This window comes from Heliconius melpomene, chromosome 19 (assembly GCF_056956725.1).
Source record: "Heliconius melpomene rosina isolate 202511_hmr_F chromosome 19, ASM5695672v1, whole genome shotgun sequence".
In the NCBI taxonomy this organism is placed as follows: domain Eukaryota; kingdom Metazoa; phylum Arthropoda; class Insecta; order Lepidoptera; family Nymphalidae; genus Heliconius; species Heliconius melpomene.
In genome coordinates, this window is record NC_140407.1 from 7,457,428 (window position 1) to 7,477,769 (window position 20,342).

At 31.1% G+C, this 20,342-nt stretch overlaps 1 protein-coding gene across 1 annotated transcript in view; it reads left to right on the top strand.

The window, feature by feature from the left end:
- ds (dachsous cadherin-related 1) overlaps nucleotides 1-20,342 on the top strand; it is a 220,075-nt gene that overhangs the window by 179,842 nt on the left and 19,891 nt on the right. The window contains exons 3-4 of the mRNA XM_085203480.1: nucleotides 13,064-13,241; nucleotides 14,437-14,904. Coding sequence (XP_085059606.1) covers nucleotides 13,064-13,241; nucleotides 14,437-14,904 — 646 coding nt within the window. The remainder of the gene's footprint in view (nucleotides 1-13,063; nucleotides 13,242-14,436; nucleotides 14,905-20,342) is intronic.

Below are 20,342 nucleotides of genomic sequence, written 5' to 3' on the forward strand. Positions count from 1 at the left end.
TCCAGAATTCAGCGAAAAATGGGGACGGAAGCATCTTAACACTAGTATCCCTGGTTCCTTCAGCCTAGTTTCCTATGTGTGGCATTCAGTGTGAAGCTAAAAAATGAGAATAGATTACATTATAGCTAATGGTATCGGTTTGGACATATTCGAGCGACAGGCCTACTTAAGTGTTTAAGTTCACTCTGTGTCATCTTTATAGCAAAGTAGGCAGAGGGAACCTAGTGTTAAAACACTTCGCCCTATGCGCACCGACCTCTTTACGCGACATTACGTTTTGAGTTCAACTGATTCATCTTGTTAACGGAGAGTAAAATAAAACATCTTTTGAAGTATTTAAAGAATTATTTCATAATTTTGTGAAATAAAATATATTTTTGTATCAAAATGTTTCCGACGCCGCGCCGCGCCGTGGGCAGGACAGCTTTAACTGGGCTATTACTTAAGTCTTGTGAAAGTCAGTGAGATTCAATGTTTTGCAACATAAATAATTGTTTATATATTAAATTAATGCGATACATTTTTATAGGTAGTGCCTTTAATAACATAAAAAAAAAACAAATCGAGACAAACAAAAGTGGGAAACGGCAGTGCCTTGAAAAGTGATTGTCTTTGTACTAGTTTCTCAGGTTACCTCTGGCAACCCTGCTATGTGCAAAATGAGCAAGTTAACACATTTCATTCCCCACTTTTTGTCTAATTTTTAAGACATTGGGTCTTTAAACCACAAAATATTAATTCATTTACCCCCCTCTCTTAGCTAGATCGCCATCTTCCTCTAAGAGACTCTAAGACATTCGTGGAAGTTATGTATTCATTCAAGTACTAAAACACCGGAAGTTGTTTCTGACAGTCTCAAATGCAATAAATAAATCTGGACTTTCTCAGATGTAATATTAATATCTAGTGCTTAAGTATGACCTAGATGGTAGCTGTTACATTTAACGCGCCTGTCGCCTCAAGGCAACCATTATAAAAGACAGTAGTGTCAGTAGACAACTTAGGTATTACTTTAGAAGTTTTAGTTTTTTTTTTTTAACATAAAAAATAAACATTTACTCGCTCTAGTAACCAGGCAAAACGCGATGTTGAATTCCGCCACTCATCACGTAATGTCTCCAGAATGCGGTGGAAAATGGAGAACGGAAGTGTTGTGTGTTTTAGTGTCTTATTATCTCAACAGTAGCTTCCCAGGATCTCTTTGCCTACACTGCTATGTGTGGAATACAATGTGAAGCTAAAAAAGAAAATCTTATCTAGAATTAAAGCGGAATATAGGAATACAGAATCTTAGCATTACATTCATTCTGCCTACCGTGCTGGGCCTGATGAAACTTGAAACAATAAATCTGTAGAAACATATACTCATCAATACAAACCTACTATATAGAACTACTCTTAGCTTTACCTACTTGGCTCGTATAGTCAAATTCAACAAATAAGAAGTGAGTAATTTTGACCTCAGTCGATTTACGTAATGTAATATAGCCTTCGACGATAAAAGGAGTATCCAACACAAAAATGTTTATTCTACTCAAATTAATAGTTCTTGAGATTAGTGCGTTCAACCAAACAAACTGTTCAGCTTTATAATATTAGTATAGAGTATAAATATAGATTTAGGTCAAACAGAAAAGCACTTACCTCTTGAAGTACCTGCTATAGTAGTTATAGTTTGTTTACATTTAATTTAATGAACACATCATTCAAATTGCACTCTCAAGTCTCTCCTTAGCTTCAGCTTCTATGACGAAACGTCCTAGATTCTATTCGCTAAGTGTTCATTGTAGGTCCATATGTATTTAGAGTGACATTTGCAGATGTTAGTTGAGAGCATTAGTGTGTTTTATTTTTTGTCTCTTAACCGACTTCAAAGAAGGGTTTTGAGTTAGATACGTGTGTATGTCATATTGTTAGAATTAGATAATATTTAATATGCTGTATAATTAGGCTTCCAAGCATGTGTCACAATCGATTCGTCCTCCATTTCCGACTAATTTAGGAATATTACGTGTTCAAAGGCGTAACCCAACGCCGTATCTCATTGTACCATAGTGAGGAAAAGAAAAGAATTCTATTTATAAGAATTCTATTCGTTCACAATTAATAATAACTGTGAATAAGATACTTTTACCCTTTAAAATCCTACTATCATTCTAATTAACCAAGCATAAGATTTATAAGATATAATAGTATCAAGAAGATTTATTCGTACTTCAGTGATGAGATAACGCTAATAGCGCGTACATTCCAAGTGCAATATCGAATACATATACATTGATTTCATTGCTTGGCTCATTCAATTTTAATTGATTTACAAATTGCTAAGTTTCTAGTAATTTATTTATGGTTACGCAGTAAGAGTGCGTATGACTGTAAATGAAATGGTTGTGGATTCGATATCCACTCGTGAGAATGAATATTATATTAAAAATAATTGGATTTTTCCTTTCTAGTAAGCGTTGGGATCCGCCACGCAACACCTAATTTAAAAATTGGACGTAGAGTGAAAAATCTTGTGGATCTTAGTCTCAAGTTTAACAGCAAGGAAATTCTTGCCTTCTCTTAGAGAACGTCGATATCAATGTTGGGTTTTATTAAGATTTTTATTTGAAATAGCGGCACACCAATTTTTTTGTCTCCAACCCTTACAGTAAGAGAGTTATGAGATAGTTATGGGGGGAGTTATGTGGGCTATTTCAGATAAAAAATAATAAAAATGTATTAAAAACAATTAATTAGATTTAGAACCTGTGCAGCTTTCCTATACTGATCCGGCTAGACTCTTTTATTCTATTTATTTCATTTCTCAACAAGTATTATTCGAACTTAGTCTAAAGTCAAACAAGTGAAACATAGTGATTTCAATTATTATTATATTTCAATTAAAATCAGTTCACTCAGTTCATTTCGGTACCTAATAAAAATTTAAAACCAGGCGTTGAACAAAAAAAACTAGATCAAAATGCATATTATATGTGCAGTTACTTTAATTTATCTAAAACTCGTTCCTACCAAATGTGTTGAGAGGACACTTTTTGTCGGTCTGAAAACACTGATAAATATAAAAGTATGTAATTAAATTCAAAAGGTATTGAAATAACGTGTTAATTAAAACTAGTTGTGTAACCATTTATTGAATAGACTAGCGACCCGCTCCTGGTTTCACCTGCTTAATTATACGATATATAAATTTAATATAATTTACTAAAATCTATCGGAATTTAATTAGCTTTTGCATATTAAAATTGTCGTATTTAATACATAATCCTGCAGCAGTTTCGAGATAAAAAGGCTGTTTGTTACACAACCTCCTCTATATTCTACTAAGAATTCCATAAAAATTGGTTCAGCAGTTCTGAAGATTAGCAACTAAAAGACAGATAGACAGACTAAAATTTTATAATTATTTGTTTTGATGAATAGAACTGATATTTAGAAGTCATAGACAAACACGTAAACTTTATTTTTATATAGATACAGATACGAGTGTTTTAAAATTGATTTAATATTACCAACTATTTTAGCGCTAAGTTCCGTGACGCCAACGTTTGAAAATATGTAGCTTTTTTTATTTAGAATATTGAATTTTATGAATATTTCATAATCTTTTTATGCACAGTGTGACCACGTCTCGCTGTAAATACGACGGTTATGGATTCCATCTCCATTAGGGGAAAGAAATATTTTAGTTTCCTCACTTGGGGACGACCAATTGGATCGTTCACTTCTGCCACCCTACAGCTTTAGAGTAAAAAATTAAATGTAGTGACTAGACAATACGGAGACATAAAAAAATATTAACTTTAACTTAATGTTCTTTCTCTTATTATAGTGCAAGCATTAACCAACCGATATTACGAAAGTGTCAACCAAGAAAAAGCATTTGTCAGACAGGTTATGAAAATAGCATCTAGCGTGGGTTGCAACGATTTATCGACCGAGTTATATGGAGAATAGCTAAGGAATTATATTTTAAGTAATTAAAGTGTCTTTTGTTTGTGGAAAATCTTTACAATTAAGGTGATATATCTAATATAAATATAGATATTTGTAGTGTTTGAGAATTGAACCTACTATACAGCTTTATTATACAGCTATGCTGCTATATGCGGAATGCACTATGAAGCTAAGAAAAAACAAATAATACCAAACTGTCTCATCACCTTATCTTATCTAATTTATCAACAGATCGACAGGAACATAACACATCTTTTGCTGTTTTACCAATAGAGTCTCAAAATGGCTTTAAAACCCATATATATCGTATATCTCACAATAAATCAGATCGAGAAATAATTTACATAATATATTATATATATTAATAATATATTTGTATAGATTTTAGCATCATTAATTACAGACGCAATTAACAGAGTTCGTTGACCTCAGCCTCCAACGAAATATGTCGTAAGTCTAGACTTCACGGAATAAAACTAGATAATATTTTTTACTTGAAACATAATACTTTTTGTGCTATAATATTAATTTTTGCATTCAATTTTTGTTAGTAAATTTTCGTCGTATTATCTTTGGGGTATATACGCACCTATTATGATTTAGAGGTAGAATTAAAATTAAGAAAAATGTAGGCAGCAAAGGTTTCTTTATGTACGTATCATCGGTATATAAATTAATTCAATATAGGCTAAAATCCTGCCACTGTAAATAATAATATTAATAATGTCTAATTTATAAAAAAACTGGTTTACATTTACGTCTTCGTTGGCATTTCTCGAAATTCCTACAGAAATGGTATATTCCAGTATAGTTTTTAAAGTCAACCCAAATAAAATTTCGAACGACGGCGACGGCTAGGAAAAAACATAAAATCAAAATTAGGAGATATTAAAAAACTTTCTGATTTTATAAGACAAACATTTTTAAACATTATCTTTTTTTAATAAGATTTAAATATCGATTATTTCCTTAAAAGCTCTCTAAAATATGCATTAAGTTTATTTTTTAAAAACTTATTTCCAACTACCTACATTTTTATGTGAGCTTTACGATAAAAAGTCAACCGCAAGCTTTAAGACGATGTTCGTTCGTAATTAAAAATAACCCAGAATACCCCTATAAGGTTGGCAATGATATCCCATACAAATAAATAAATCTTTATTTTTATATAAAATTAATTTATATTATTTATTTGTCGCATTAAATATTCTACGAGGAATTTTTATATAAGGCCAGTCGTGGTGACACGTTGTGGGTTCGATTCCCAATCGAGGAAATGAAAGATTTAATATTTTCATCCTCCAGAATCTGGCGGAAAGTGGAAAACGACAGTGTCTTAATCAGAACGAAGTGGCTAGGTGACTAGGTTCCCAGGTCCCTCTGTCTACTCTACTATATGCGGGAGTTTTATTTATGTATATAATTACAAATTACAAAAAAAAAGTGTGTTTGGGAAACATAAAATAATAAAATCTATATATATAAAAGGACTTGTCCTCACTGACTGAGGTAAGACGCACGCACAGCCGTAACCGCTGATGGTAGAAACGTGAAATTTGGACAAAAGTTTACTTTCGTAATCTGGACATCCACTAAGAAGGGATTTTGAAAAATTTTAACCCTAAAGGGGTGAAATAGGGGTTCAAAGTTTGTATGGAAAAAAATTTAAATCAGCACCGATTTTTATAAAATTTGAAATTTAGATTTTTAAAAGTATTTAATTGAACACGTGTTTCATCGTTTTCTAGAATTCTCCCCCTAAGGGTGCAAATAAGGGGTTGAAAGTTTGTATAGGTTTTTTTAAATCGTCACCAATTTTTATAATATTTGAAATTCAGACTCTTAAACGTATATAATTAAACACATGTTTCATGTTTTTTAGAATTCACCCCTAAGGGTGCAAATAAGGGGTTGAAAGTTTGTATAGGTTTTTTTAAATCGTCACCAATTTTTATAATATTTGAAATTCAGACTCTTAAACGTATATAATTAAGCACATGTTTCATGTTTTATAGAATTCACCCCTAAGGGTGCAAATAAGGGGTTGAAAGTTTGTATAGGTTTTTTTAAATCGTCACCAATTTTTATAATATTTGAAATTCAGACTCTTAAACGTATATAATTAAACACATGTTTCATGTTTTTTAGAATTCACCCCTAAGGGTGCAAATAAGGGGTTGAAAGTTTGTATGGGAAAATTCTTAAATCGCCACCGATTTTTATAAAATTTGATATTTAGACTCTTAAAAATATTTAATTGAACATATATTTCATGGTTTTCTAGAATTCACCCCCTAAGGGTGCAAATAAGGGGTTGAAAGTTTGTATGGAAAAATCTTTAAATCGCCACAGATTTTTATAAAATTTGAAATTTAGACTCTTAAAAATATTTCATTGAACACATGTTTCATGGTTTATTAGAATTCACCCTTAAATACGCAAGCGAAGCTGCGCGCGTCCGCTAGTATCTGATAAAAGACAACCCTAAATGCTTTTTAAATATATCAATGACCATAGTATAGCGTGACGCTATCATTTTGAGCGATCAACTGATCCAAACGTCACTTTAATTTCCTCCTCGCACGTCAACGCCTTGCGAGTAAGGCGTAAGTATCAAGAAACATGATCCGCGTAGGTTGATTCTGTTGAAAATTACTTACGGATATTGAAAATAATTATTTTTGTATATAAAATTCTATTATTATCTAAAATAAAGCTGGTTTAGTGATAACTGATACTTTTTTTTTTGCTATAAGCAGAGAGAATCTTGTGACATAGTTCTCCCTTTTCCACATTCCGATTTATAAACCGTTGGCACAAAAAACATTTTGGAACAATAATAGATAACAAATTACATATTTTTTCCCACACATCTACTTTTTCTTTCATTCGTAATGCGCTGTTCCGTTTCTGTTCAGGAAATACAATTAGAATGTAAATACATTTTTTTCTTAGAAGAGATTTGAACCCATAACCGCCTCATTGAGCAAATTATACACCAAATTTCTATCTAAACTAAGAGTATATAAAATTTCAATAAAGATTCCCATACAAAACAAATTGACATATAGACAAAAAGACGATTAACATCTAAAGTTAACACTTTACAGCAAAAAAACGCGAGGTGTAATATAAACGTGTAATCGATGCGTTAATACAATTCAACTTTAATCAAAAGCTCGAAGCTCGATGAGAGATTATTGCCCCGACCGCGACCGCACGGGTATCATGTGACTTCCGCAAATGTATGGGACTTAAAATTTATGTTCATTTAAAATTATAATAATGGAAGTGGGCATTTAGTAAAATTTGAAAAATAATGTTTTAGCATCTTACTTACCCACATAGCTGGCAGGTAGAGGACGCCTTGTGTTAAAACACTTCGTTTCTCACTTTCTGTCAAGCTTTTGAGATATTGTGTGTCGAGTTGCAGAACTCAATGTCACGAATTTTCTGCCACTAACCAGAATAAAATAAGAAAAACCAAATATATATATATGAGCTATTTTAACAAATACCGATACCAAAAAAGGAAACAAACAGCAATGTTTGCTTATACAATTTATTTTAAGGATTACATTTTATTGCTGACCGTACTTCAAGACCCTGTACAGTATATATTACACTACATAAATTAATTCTTGACTGCTCGTATAGGCGATTTTATGTTCTTGATACATTGTGGCGCCCTTAGATTCTTATCTTTAGTGGATAGTAATAATATAATCATTATGATAAGACCGTTATTTGTGTATATTAATAAGTAAATTATCAGGATTTTCTTTAAAAAAATAATTATGTTTTAACATTGTTCTGGAATTATTAAGAACAGTGTTGTGACATTTTCCACTTTCCGCCTAATTTTCGAGAAAGCGTGTTGAGTGGCGGAAATAAGCGCCTCGCTATCTATACTAATATAATAAAGCGGAAGAGTTTGTTTGTTTGTTTGTTTGTTTGTTTGTTTGAACGCTAAGATCTCTGGATCTACTGGATCGATTTACTTTGTTTTTGTTTTGTATGAAAGCTGCATTCTTCAGAAGTGCTATAGGCTATATAACATTACATTACACATATGTACTAATAAATTAAAATACTTTCTAATTTGACATGCAATTTATTCTGCCATGTTAATAACAACCGTCGTCGCTACGCGACCGCGTTCGTTACCGCGTCATTTTGATATTCACCCTTATGAAAATAAATATAATAGTAGTCACTTTTAGCATTTCATCTAGATTGAAATTATATTTTTATAGAAATTATATTCTTATATTTGAAGCAGGCGTAGCCGCGACCGGGTCCGCTAGTGTTTAATATACAGCGTGCAGCTAATTAATTAAATTTCGAATTTTTAAAGCCACATCCCTGTATATAAAATAAACGAGAATAAATTACTCGAAAACAAACGCGAGTGTTGTTATTTAAATTACTTTCTTTAGTTTACAAAACAAATAGCCTATATTAATCGATCGAATATCGTACCAAGCCAAATAGAATAAATACGGTGAGACAATGAAACTTAATATAGAAGTCTAAGGGAGGCGTGCAAAGGCCACTGCGCCTATAATTAAAATAAGCAAATATTTTTATACTTACTCGTAGGTATCGACCATTCAACTTGTATCGATTTTAACCGCAGGGATAAAAGAGCATTCTATTGTATTATCTTTCACGATTTGTTTACTGCTTTTTTACAAAAAAATAAGGTTAAAGTTTGTTTTTGTTGCTGTTTTTTTAGTGTGTTCCATTAATCAGCACGTAATGTCTGGAATTCGGACAAAAAGTAATGATTAGAATGTCTTGACACTGCATACTCTACTCTCTCTTTCTCTCTCTCTGTCCTACGCTGCTATGAAATGAAAAAAAAAAGTTTCTTCTTTCTAGGATGTCCATTTTATTATCCCTTCAAGCTAAGGTCTTAATCCAGTATTGTATTTGCACCTACCGTTTGATTGAAGAAATAAAAACCGGCCACGAACCAACTCTAACTAGCGACTTGACAGCTCTTTTACTGTGAAACTTTTTATTATCCTCAGGACAATTTATAGCCAACGATATATCGTATAATTAATTAATATATTGCACAATAAACGTCGATTTTGCTCAATAAATAACATCTTTATGTCGAAAAATAGTGAAAATTTTGCTATTATTATGTCAACGTGTTATTTTTTTGTAAAGCTAACGAATATAAAGTCCAATATCTTAATTATTTATATTTGACATAAGATATATTTTTTTACCTTCTGGCTTGAAGCTTGAAACACATATAGGCAGACCCCAGTGTCATAACACTCTGTTCCTCATTTTCTACTCAATTTTCGAAAAGTTGCAAAATAATTTATTATCTCGAAGGTTTAAGATCAGACCCAGCGACGATGAGGGTCTGAAAAAAAATTATATATATAACTTAAATTTAATATGTACTTTTCCTAAACAAGGAAAGGACAACTAACAACACAAAAAAAAATAAAAATCGATCACTAAATCCACATCGTATGCTGTATCACCACTCATAAAATTAGTTCCTCATTTTAAATAAGCTGTCGCTTTTTGCCCTACATTCTGTAACATGTTCATACAAAAGGTATAAAACGGCATTTCATTTGCACTATATCGAGTTTTTATTAAATTATAATTAAATGAACTAGAGTAGAGGATCTCTCGTTAACTGCCATTTTTTACGGCTACACTAGTCATTAATGGTTCCTTTTATATCCTTTGATCTATGTTCTATGTAACGAAAATGACGCCATCATGGCATAGATGGAACGTGTTTGATTGCACACTGTGGTTGAGAGTTACATCTATCTATAAAAGTAATTAAAAAAATATATAATTAATTAAATAATATAAAATATATATATTTTATGCATATCTCAAAAATTACTGAATCGATTTTGATGATTCTTGGCCGAATAATATCACATACGTAGATACATGCCACACTAAAACCCTCCTTTTTTTAAGTCAGTTTAAAATACGACATTAGGTTTTGCATGAAACAATAGTAAAGAAAAATGATATGGGAAATCTAAAAAGAGACCAGAAATACATTTGCTATACAAAATGAGTTTAATAGAAAGAAAAATATTCTTTAACATGATTAAATTACAACTTTCCAATACATAACTACATGAAAAAAGAAAAACATTAAAAATACAAATACTACAATACAAAACAACGAGAAAGCTATCGGCTTTCAAAATATGACGACTCGAAGATAATGCATTTAAAACTGATATCGGAGTACTTAAGTTGTTTATATTAAAATTTTCGAACTTGGCACTTGCTATTAAAGAGATATCGGCCGCTAAGGAGATAAAAGTGAACACAATAAGATTTATTGCACACTCAAGTTAGCAGCTAACTAAAAATGTTTTTATAAACATGTCACTTATGTTTCACACGTCTCAATTAGCTTAATGCCTTACATATATTTTTGCGAGGTTTCTCAATATAAAATGAAAAAAATCTATATCAGAAACCATTAAAGACGGTGGCACTATTAATCTTTGTCTGACTCTTCGATATGTGGAGGTTTATAAATTAAATAATTAAATGTTTTTAATTATATCTGAAAAATGTAAAAAAAAAATATTATACTTATCGTCATCCTTTTCTAAAATAAACATGGTTTATTAATCTCTTAAGAAAATAAAAGACAATATTGGTTAGTTTTTATCAATTTGTTTATTAATTGATAAACACTAACCAGTGAAAAGTTACTAAATCGAACGTCCTACAACTAAACAAATATATAAAAACCAATTTTTTTTTTCCATATAGATAATAGAGAGATCATTATTGCTTATATAGAAAGCACAAAGACACACTTCGGAACTTTCACCTTATGTTGCTTATATAAAAAAAAAACAAAAACAAATATGGTGTAATAAAGTATTAAATAAATAAATAAATAAAAACATGAAAACTTCACCAATCAAAAACACAAATATAAAAAATCTTTGACAAGAACATCAAAAATCATATATATACTAATAAACACAAAAATTTACAAATAAATATAACTTACACTAAATAAGCACAACCTCGGTCCCCCAAAGGACATTGTAATTCACTGTGATTGGCACACAATAATGGAATCAAGCATAGGTAGGCCGGCCATTTAAAAATTGTCCGCGTTAAAAGGAACTGAGTAGAAGCAAATAAACCAATGAACAATACCAGAATTTGTTCAGCTATTACCATATATGTAGGTATATATAGATATAGCAAGATAGACGGCGTTTTGTTTCTTAATGTCTTGCATCTTCTGCATCAGTCTCGATGTTCTGCCGTTCTGCAGAAAACGCTGTGGGAAGACACTCGGTTTATCTTTCACTATGGTATATGCATATATTATTAATGATGATGATGATGATGTTTTAATGAAATTGGGACTGGTATTGGCTAGTGTTAATAATTTCAAATCAAGTCTACAATAATTGAAAAAGGAGCGATATACAAGAGATACAAGAATTCAATTATAAATATTTTATTTGATAGATATTTAAGAGACAATATGTCCAAAAATACTAAACATTCGATAGATAAAAATGAACTAAGAAATTTTAATAAATCAAATCCAGATAGTATATGTTCATGAACATTTTCTTTAAGCATAATTATATATTACATAATTGCAACGTTTAATTTTAATTTATTAAGGAAGTGACCTAAAGTTCGCGTAACAAATGGGGATAAATCGTCAGGAGGGTAAAAGTTATAATTCTAATTGACCAATAAAAAACTATAACATAATTCATACATCCAGACAAGGGGAAAATTGTGTAAGCGACATATATATAATAAAAACACATAAATTGTATATCTAAGAATTTAACCGAAAAATGGACTTTAATACGGATGCAAAGGAATAATTTTGTAGTACCATTAATTTTGCAAGACCATACATTTATCTTGACTTTACGCTCAGTCGCAATTAATCAGGAGGCGTTGTCACATGCACACCCCGACACTGGTTTTACGAAATTGTCATAAAATTAAATAGGATTTTATTCTTTACCACCTCACAGTAAGAGTGATAATTGTCTAACTCAAAAATGAAATAAATATATAACATAGTCGCCCACAGTGTAAAGGAAAAGATAAAAAGGATGATTTTGAGCTAATTATCGACAATGTAGAGAGATTCTACTTTTTTTCCACCACTTAACACCTCAAATGTCAGCGCGTTTTATTTTTACATCGGAACACATTTAGAATATCTGTATATTATTGTTGTGATGACTTCATTTATATCAATGTTCTGAATTAGTTTTTTATTTGCTGTGAACAAAAATCGGTGTGATTTATACTGTCATTATAAACATTATTTTATATTAAATTTTGTTTATTTTTCTCTTTAGGTATTTTAGGTTCCTATAGGTCTTTTATATAAATAAAAAAATTAATTGAGAAAATTTTAAGTCAAACTATATATTTTTAAATGATCTCGAAGCATATTGCAGACTAAAAGGCTTAACGTCAGCTACTCTGTAGTATTAACATTAAATCTATGAATTTATCAAAGGATAAGCCCCAAGACCGCACAGAAAGACAAGCGATTTTATATTATTAAATATATTTTATTAATTACGATACTTATCTTAAGGATGGCGTTGGACAATTATTTGTGTATTTGCGAAGGAAATACGAAAGTGCTTGAAAGTGTTTAGCTCAAGTGCAAATAGGACCTTTTACTTGTTATTCTAAAGATGATTTTCTTCTCGTCAGTTATGACGAAATTAGCTGTGCATTTCATTTATCGAATTGTGTGTGTGCAAATTACTGTTACAAGTGGAATTACACTCGCCGTTATAAATGAAATGGTGAGGTTATTAGGTATTTCACATGTTCTTATGAAAGTTTGTATGATAATATTACTCTTGTCTATTAGAAAAGAGATATCAAGAGAATAAAAATATATAAACAAATAGTAAGAAAAGAAATGAAGATATATTTAAATTATATTTAAAAAATAGAAATATCACTTATATCTTACTAGAGTTTATAATTTTAAGTTTATTAAATATCTAAATAACATATCTAAATATTTCAAAAATATATAAATTTCTTAAATGATTTCTTTTCTTTTCAGATATCAGCCATGGACCCCGATTGCGGGGTCAACGCGATGGTGAACTACACCCTCGGGGAAGGTTTAGCTCGACCCCAGTTCTCTGTGAAGACAGACACTGGAGAAGTGTGTATTGCTAATCAATTGGACCACGAACTGATAAGCGACTTCGAATTTCCTGTCATCGCTACTGATCGAGGTATGTGTTGTTGGAAATTTATATATCCCTTATTTTATAATATCTGTCATATTTACCGGGTAAAAAGAAAACCTACCTGTAGTAAAACTTTGTATGTTTATGTTATAAATTAATTAACATATATCGATGGTAGATAGAGATACAAGTAATATTTCAACCATTAGTATTTTAAATATTCGTGCTATAAAATTACAAGTATCGATTTTACACTGAATCTCTTATATAAAGACAATTATTTAAACCTTAATCCCTCTATAAAATTTAATTAGAATCCTATATATTTATTTCTAACTATTCCAAAGTTTTTAATAATTTCAAAAATAAAAAAAAAGTATAACCCACACTAACAAAACAGACAATGTGTATACCTCGTACATTTTTTGTGCCATCCCATTCATTATCAATTGGAAGTAATAAGTTTAACAGTGACAGAGCTATAGCTATGCATACGAGTTGAAATAAGGCACCGGCAAAATGGCAAGGAATAAATTCCGAGAGTGTCGGCCAATGTCCTACCACTGATTTATGGGGCGAGAAGACCAAACTATCAGTTTACGTTTTTACTCAGGGCGGCGACTTTGGAACTCAAGAATTTCGGTAGTAATTTTGGCATTCAATAGTGAAAACGACGTTTACGTACGGTTTACGAAAGTTTACCTTGCGATTGTTAAAGATTTTTGTATTTTATGGCTTATTTACTTTTACACTTCTTTATATTTTAGAGACGAATTATATTTTTAATGTAAATTAGTTAGTATTATGAGTTGCCTGTATTTATGAGACAGTCAAGGGTTAAACTGTAACTCAAGGAAATGTTTTTACTTATATTATTTTAGGAATTTTGTATAGAAACTGTAGAATTTAATAAAATAAATATTAGACTCTCTCAACAATGAAAATTACATTTATGAAACATTAACATCTTTTTAAATCAGAATTCCTTGTTCCAATATACGAATTTTGTTAATCTCTATCGTTAATCAACAACACAGTCCAAACACAATGTATGCTACGTTTCCATTTGCTTATTTGCGTCACTTCGAAAAAAAAACAGTTAAAGAATACCAAACATCATTTTAATCTTAAACATGTAACGAAAACTCGTTGACATCGGCATAAATCAAGTGCCTGTCAATTAAACATAGTATTACAACAATACAGACAATCAAGAGACCAATTATTTATTTATTCGCAGGGGGCCTGTCCACGACCGCTATGGTGAAGATTCAACTTCTCGATATCAACGACAACGTCCCAGTCTTCACTGTGAGAGATTATAATGTTTCCTTGAAGGAAGGTCGAGTATCCAGCAACGAACCTATAGTCGCTGTATCCGCAACTGATGCTGATTCTGGAAAATTTGGTACTATCACTTATAGAATAGTAAACGGGAATGACAATGACATATTCCGGATAGACAGAAGTACTGGAGAAGTGTTCGTGACAAAGCCAGCTTTGATACAATCCAATGGCAAATTTGACTTGGAGGTATCAGTAACGGATGGAGGAGGTCTCTCAGCGCCACAAGGGGCTACAGTGCACGTGAACGTGATGCCTGCTGGGGTCGGTTCTGCATTGTTCGATAAGCCGCGATACAATTTTCGTGTGCGTGAAGACGTGAGGATAGGAACTATTGTTGGTAGTCTCAAAGCTACGGCTGGAGGTAAGTTTTTATATGTTTTATTAAAATTACGATAAATTTCAAATTAAGATATCTATCTATATATGTTTATTAAAAAACACGTTACAATAAATTCGTTGAAATATTTTATACAAATTTCAATGTAAAAATTACTTTTAATGAAATTGTTTCATAATAAAAAACAATCCGCTATCCATTCCAAAACACATATAGACCTTTTAATGAAGTAACACGATATTGTGATGAATGATGAAATACGATACAATTATTTTGTTAGTGATTAAGTCACAATGCTTGTGATAGCATTCTTCGAATAGAAATCATTTTGAACAAACACGACGAACATTTGGGTCTACATGAAAAGGAAATCACTTAGACAGAGTAAATATGAATGCGAGACTACTGGATTCAAGTTACGTTACAGCTTCATTTTGCTTAAACAAATTTATTGAATTCGTGAGAATTTTATACGTATCCAAGAGAAAAGCAGTGGCGAAGAAAAGTTTTAGTACGTTTCCTTGTTTGGTCCAAGCGATAGGGTAATAAAGTCGGAAACGAATTTTGTTTTTCCGAATGGTTCTCTCAATTTTTTCATGCATCAATTAAAAATCGCTTGAAACGATAGATAAATAAGTATTTGAGGTTCAAAATCAAAAACAAATAAATAATTTTATTCAATATTAGTAAAGGTACAAAGTGTGTTTGTGAACACACTACCAAATAAAAAAATCGATGAAAAAAATTACATATGTACGCGCTACGTTTCTTACTTTTCCCCCAATTTTTAAACATTGCGTGTTAAAAGGCGAAACTCAACTATACCATACCAGTGCAGGGAAAAAAATTAAATAAAAAATGAAATTCCTTTAAATGAAGTTCGCACATCCATCACTCGCATCGCATTTTAATATTTATAATATTATTTATATATTTGTATTTTCTTCTAATCGCTTACGACCACGTATCACACCACAAAATAGAAGTATCTCAAGCATATAACATAATCGACCATTGTCTTAGAATATGATCACGACTGTGATGGGCACCACTTTTATTTATCTCTTTATACTTTCTAATCTTAGAATAACTTTGTATTGTAATCATCAACACTAACCAATAAATAGCGAAATAACCATATTTGTATGCTCAGAGCGTTCTCGTGCATTTAATTTTGTTGCAAGTGATTTTATCGTGTGGTTTATAATATTTTATATGGTAATCGTGCTTAGTACCAGCTTCAATTCCTGTTTGTGGTAATTTTAAATGACTGTCACCTAATCATATAAGGTCAATTTAGTTTTCGACTAATTTTGAATAGTTAATTCAATTTAAATTTAACGTTTATATAACTTTGTATACTTAAATGAACAAGTTTCTTATACACGAAGCACCATGTTTCGAAGTTAACTGCAAATTGAAAATGGAGATGATCGAACGATGACAGAGTTAGTTAAATGAATAGTAAACTAGGAGCCTGTTTTTAATTGGATATACTTTATGCACAGAATTACCGAAGGTCATATAAGCGTAAGTTATGATTATTTCGCGTAGTTACGATGGGAATAAAATAATTATCTTTTTTTAGTTTTACTAATATAATATTTTTTTTCGATAAGAACAAAACTATGTAAACTATAAACTTCACTGTCTATCCCAGAATAAGCATAAGTAAGAGGCTGTTGTGGTTGTGGGTTCAGTTCCCGCTCGGGGATTCAGTTATATTTCAATTTGATTGATTTCAATGCGGCGTGGCATTCCTCCACTCACATGTAATGTCTTGAAAAATTATCATAAACCGCTGGACGGAGTGTCTCAACTCTAGGTTCCCTCTGATTCACGGTTCACGTAAGAATCAAGTGGCGGTTGATGAGTATCGTGAGGTTTTAGTAGTTGGTATCATCGATGGGCTACATCTGTCGTTCCATGAATCCTCACTGTAGTCCCTACTCGGCCTCACGAATAAAAAGAAAGGTTCCCTCTACTTACTATACGCGGAAAAAAATATATTGCTTATATTTGTACAATGTATACAGTATCCTTTGTAACCTTATAATTATAATTGGCGGAGTATATACGTCCATATGCAATTTAAATGCAATTAGTTCGTGGAATTATTGTTAATATGCATGGAATTTTTGAGAAATCTCAATGGAGTAAAAATCGAGTAATAAATTAAAAGGCGTTACATTTTCATTCGTTTACGATTTCGATTCATTTAGTTAATGCAAATTTATTATATTATACATATTAAAAAACGTTTAGTGTAGACATTACAAGTTAGTTAATTAGATAATTTACTAGGATTACCAGCTCGATTCCCAGTTCTAGTCTTAGCCCCGCTCTCCCCTACTAACATTTTTAAGTTCACTGACGATTCGAAGTTCTTGTCAATTACTATTAAATAAAGAATATTTAAATTAATTTAGTTGTAAATATTTACTTCAGTGCAAATACTGGCCATAGCCATTTTATTCTAGTCCACGTTTATTCTGTTGCGAGTCGAGTCGCTGTAAATCACTGAATTGCGAGCCCCACCGTTATACGTGCACTTGTCCATGGGAATTCCATAGAGTATTGTCGATATAGATTAGAAGTTATATTATTTTTGATAACTCTGTCTACTTTGATAGCTACAAAAAAAATACAGTTATGTAAAATTTGCGAAAAGGTAAGCCAGTGGCCGTGGGTTTGATTTTAAGGATATTTTTTAATGACCATAAGTTTCTTGTTTCTATAATTTAAGGCAAATAATATAAAAATAGCGGCACTTTTTTATTCTTTAAACTGTTACTTGCAAAATTAATTTTAGAAGTTCTTAATTATAGCCATAAAACATTCCATAAAAAATAATTTGGATAGATACATTATTACGTTATAATTATTATGCCATAAAAAATATAAATTGGGTATTCGTCAATATCAACTAATGTTTCATATTTTGAAATATTCTCATATTGTATGTCACTTCTATAATATTCATAGCTGAGATGTTTGTGGATACCGGCATTTAAGATTCATAGTTTAGCTTGCGTGTACGCCTTTCCTTTGAGCTATTTAACTTTATACGTATGGATATAGATTTCTAAGAAAATATTGAGGCTGTTGAGGCGCAGCGAGCAGGGTTTGAGTATAAGCGCAACGGTTGTCGGTTCGCTTTCCACTCGTGGGAATGAATTATCTTCTTTTACTCGTTCTGGTTATAACTGGATTCCTGCTATTCTTATACTTCATGTCCTGAATTAGGGCGGAAATTAAAGATCAAAGTGTTTTCGTTAACTTCCCTATTATTCTAAAGCTATAAAATATATATTATAAGTATGCCCTAAGTATACTATTGTAATAAAAACAAAAGAGCACGCCGTACTTAAGATTGAAACGATCGTGAGTAAATTTACATGTTTAAGAAATTCCGAAACATGTCCTTCGCCACTACATCTGTACCGGCAATAATTTATATGTGCTAGTACCATAATAATATTGTTAGTTCTATGTAAGTACAGTTGAATGTGGATTTGTATTCATGTTTTGGACATTTAAAATCTTTCATTTGATTATTTTATTTTAAATTAACTTTTTAGTTTATTTAATGAAATTTTTCCCCATTTTAAGAATTTATTACTTGTATTAATTCTATAAAATACATTCCGGATTCAGTTTTCAAAAGCCATTTTCATTTCTTATACCTTCCTTGTATCTTTCTTGTACTCAGTACCATATATATTTACACATTACATTCGTAGCGTAAATAGCACTTATGTATTTACTTTGTAATGGTCATTAGTTGAAATTCTTCAAAAGTATATATAATTTTACTTAAAATAGAGGACAGGTCTCGAGAGTAAATAAAAAGTGGATTACATTCCCCTTTAAGCTATTAGAAACTAATATTTTTTATGATTATAGCAAATTTAAGTCTTTTTGTAAGATTTTAAACAAAATTACATTGAAATTTATATTTAAATGTAAATCGTATGTGGCAGGGTAGAATATCAATAAATATTTTAGCAATTAACCCGCGATCAGAGGAAGCAATATTGCAAATCAAACCTCCAGATGGGGAGATACCGCTTAAAAATCACCCAGTATTGCATTGTTTGCGTTTGGTGCAAGTAAAAAGCGATCTTACGAAAAATAATAATATAATAATAATGTAAATGATTGTAAGAGAATATTTTATTTCAGCAATTTTCGGTCATTTCTCGGCGTTTTTCTTTTATACGTGATATCATTGAATCGATAGGTTTTCTTTATATTAACAAAAGTATCTATAAGACTTTTCTTAGAAATTATTTTTACTTATCTGTTGATTTCTTAGCTAATCTTCAATAGAGAGTTGAATTTAAGACTACTATTAGTGATATGGCCACGTTTACACTATTGTGTTTAACTATGTTTTTTAAAATATTTTGTTTTTATTTGTGCGATAAAGTATTTTTTTTGTTTATTTTGAACTCCATACTACTTCGGACATTACATTAAACCCGCTGTCGCTCACAACATAAGCCACATCACGCGGACGAACATAGCAGCAAAGTTTAATTAGAAAGAGAACCATAATATTGAACAGTGCCCAACGCACGCCCCCATCAGATTTATAGCCAACATGCCCGGAGATAAACATCCATTAATTAAAAAAATATAATTTAATGAGTCCGGACAGGCCGGCGTTTCAAATTTGATTGCTACAACTCTAAAACCAATTTGTTTTCGTTATTTAAGAGTTAAACTGCTCATACACTCAATGTTATTGTGCAAATGTATCCATACCTATATATATTTTGTTTTACGTTATCAGGAATAACTTTTACATATCTATATATAAAATCGAAAGGTCACACTCACTCACTCACTCATCACGAAAGCTCTGAATCTACCAGAGCTAGGAATCTCAAATTTTGCATAGGAGTTATTTATAGGACGTAGGTGCTCGCGACTTCTAAGGGGTTGTTTTTGGGGTTGAGAGTTTGTATGAAACTTCGTTACTACAAATGCTAGGAGTCTCAAATTTTACATGGACGGCACTTATAGGACGTAGGTACTCATGGAGACAGAAATTAATAATAACGTAGTTCACGCAGGCGGATCCGCGGGCGGGCCTCTAGTACTATATATATTTTGTTTTACGTTATCAGGAATAATTTTTACAACATTTTATTGTACAATAGTACTATATTGTTGCATATATGTCGAGCATTTATGCAATTATTAAGACAAGCTAAAAAGAAAGACGATAGTTGGATGGTTTAAATATCATTTAATAATGAAGCTTACTTTAAAAAATAAATTTAAGGTGAAATAAGATTTTGTTGTTTTTTTAAACTTAGCTTCACTACTTCAAATTATTTTTTTGTATCTACTTTTTCATTAAATATTTTACATTAGGTATTTATTACTTTTCATAATACTAAAGAATTTCAAAGACATCTTTACGTTAGTTGCCACATAGCTTACGTGTCGAC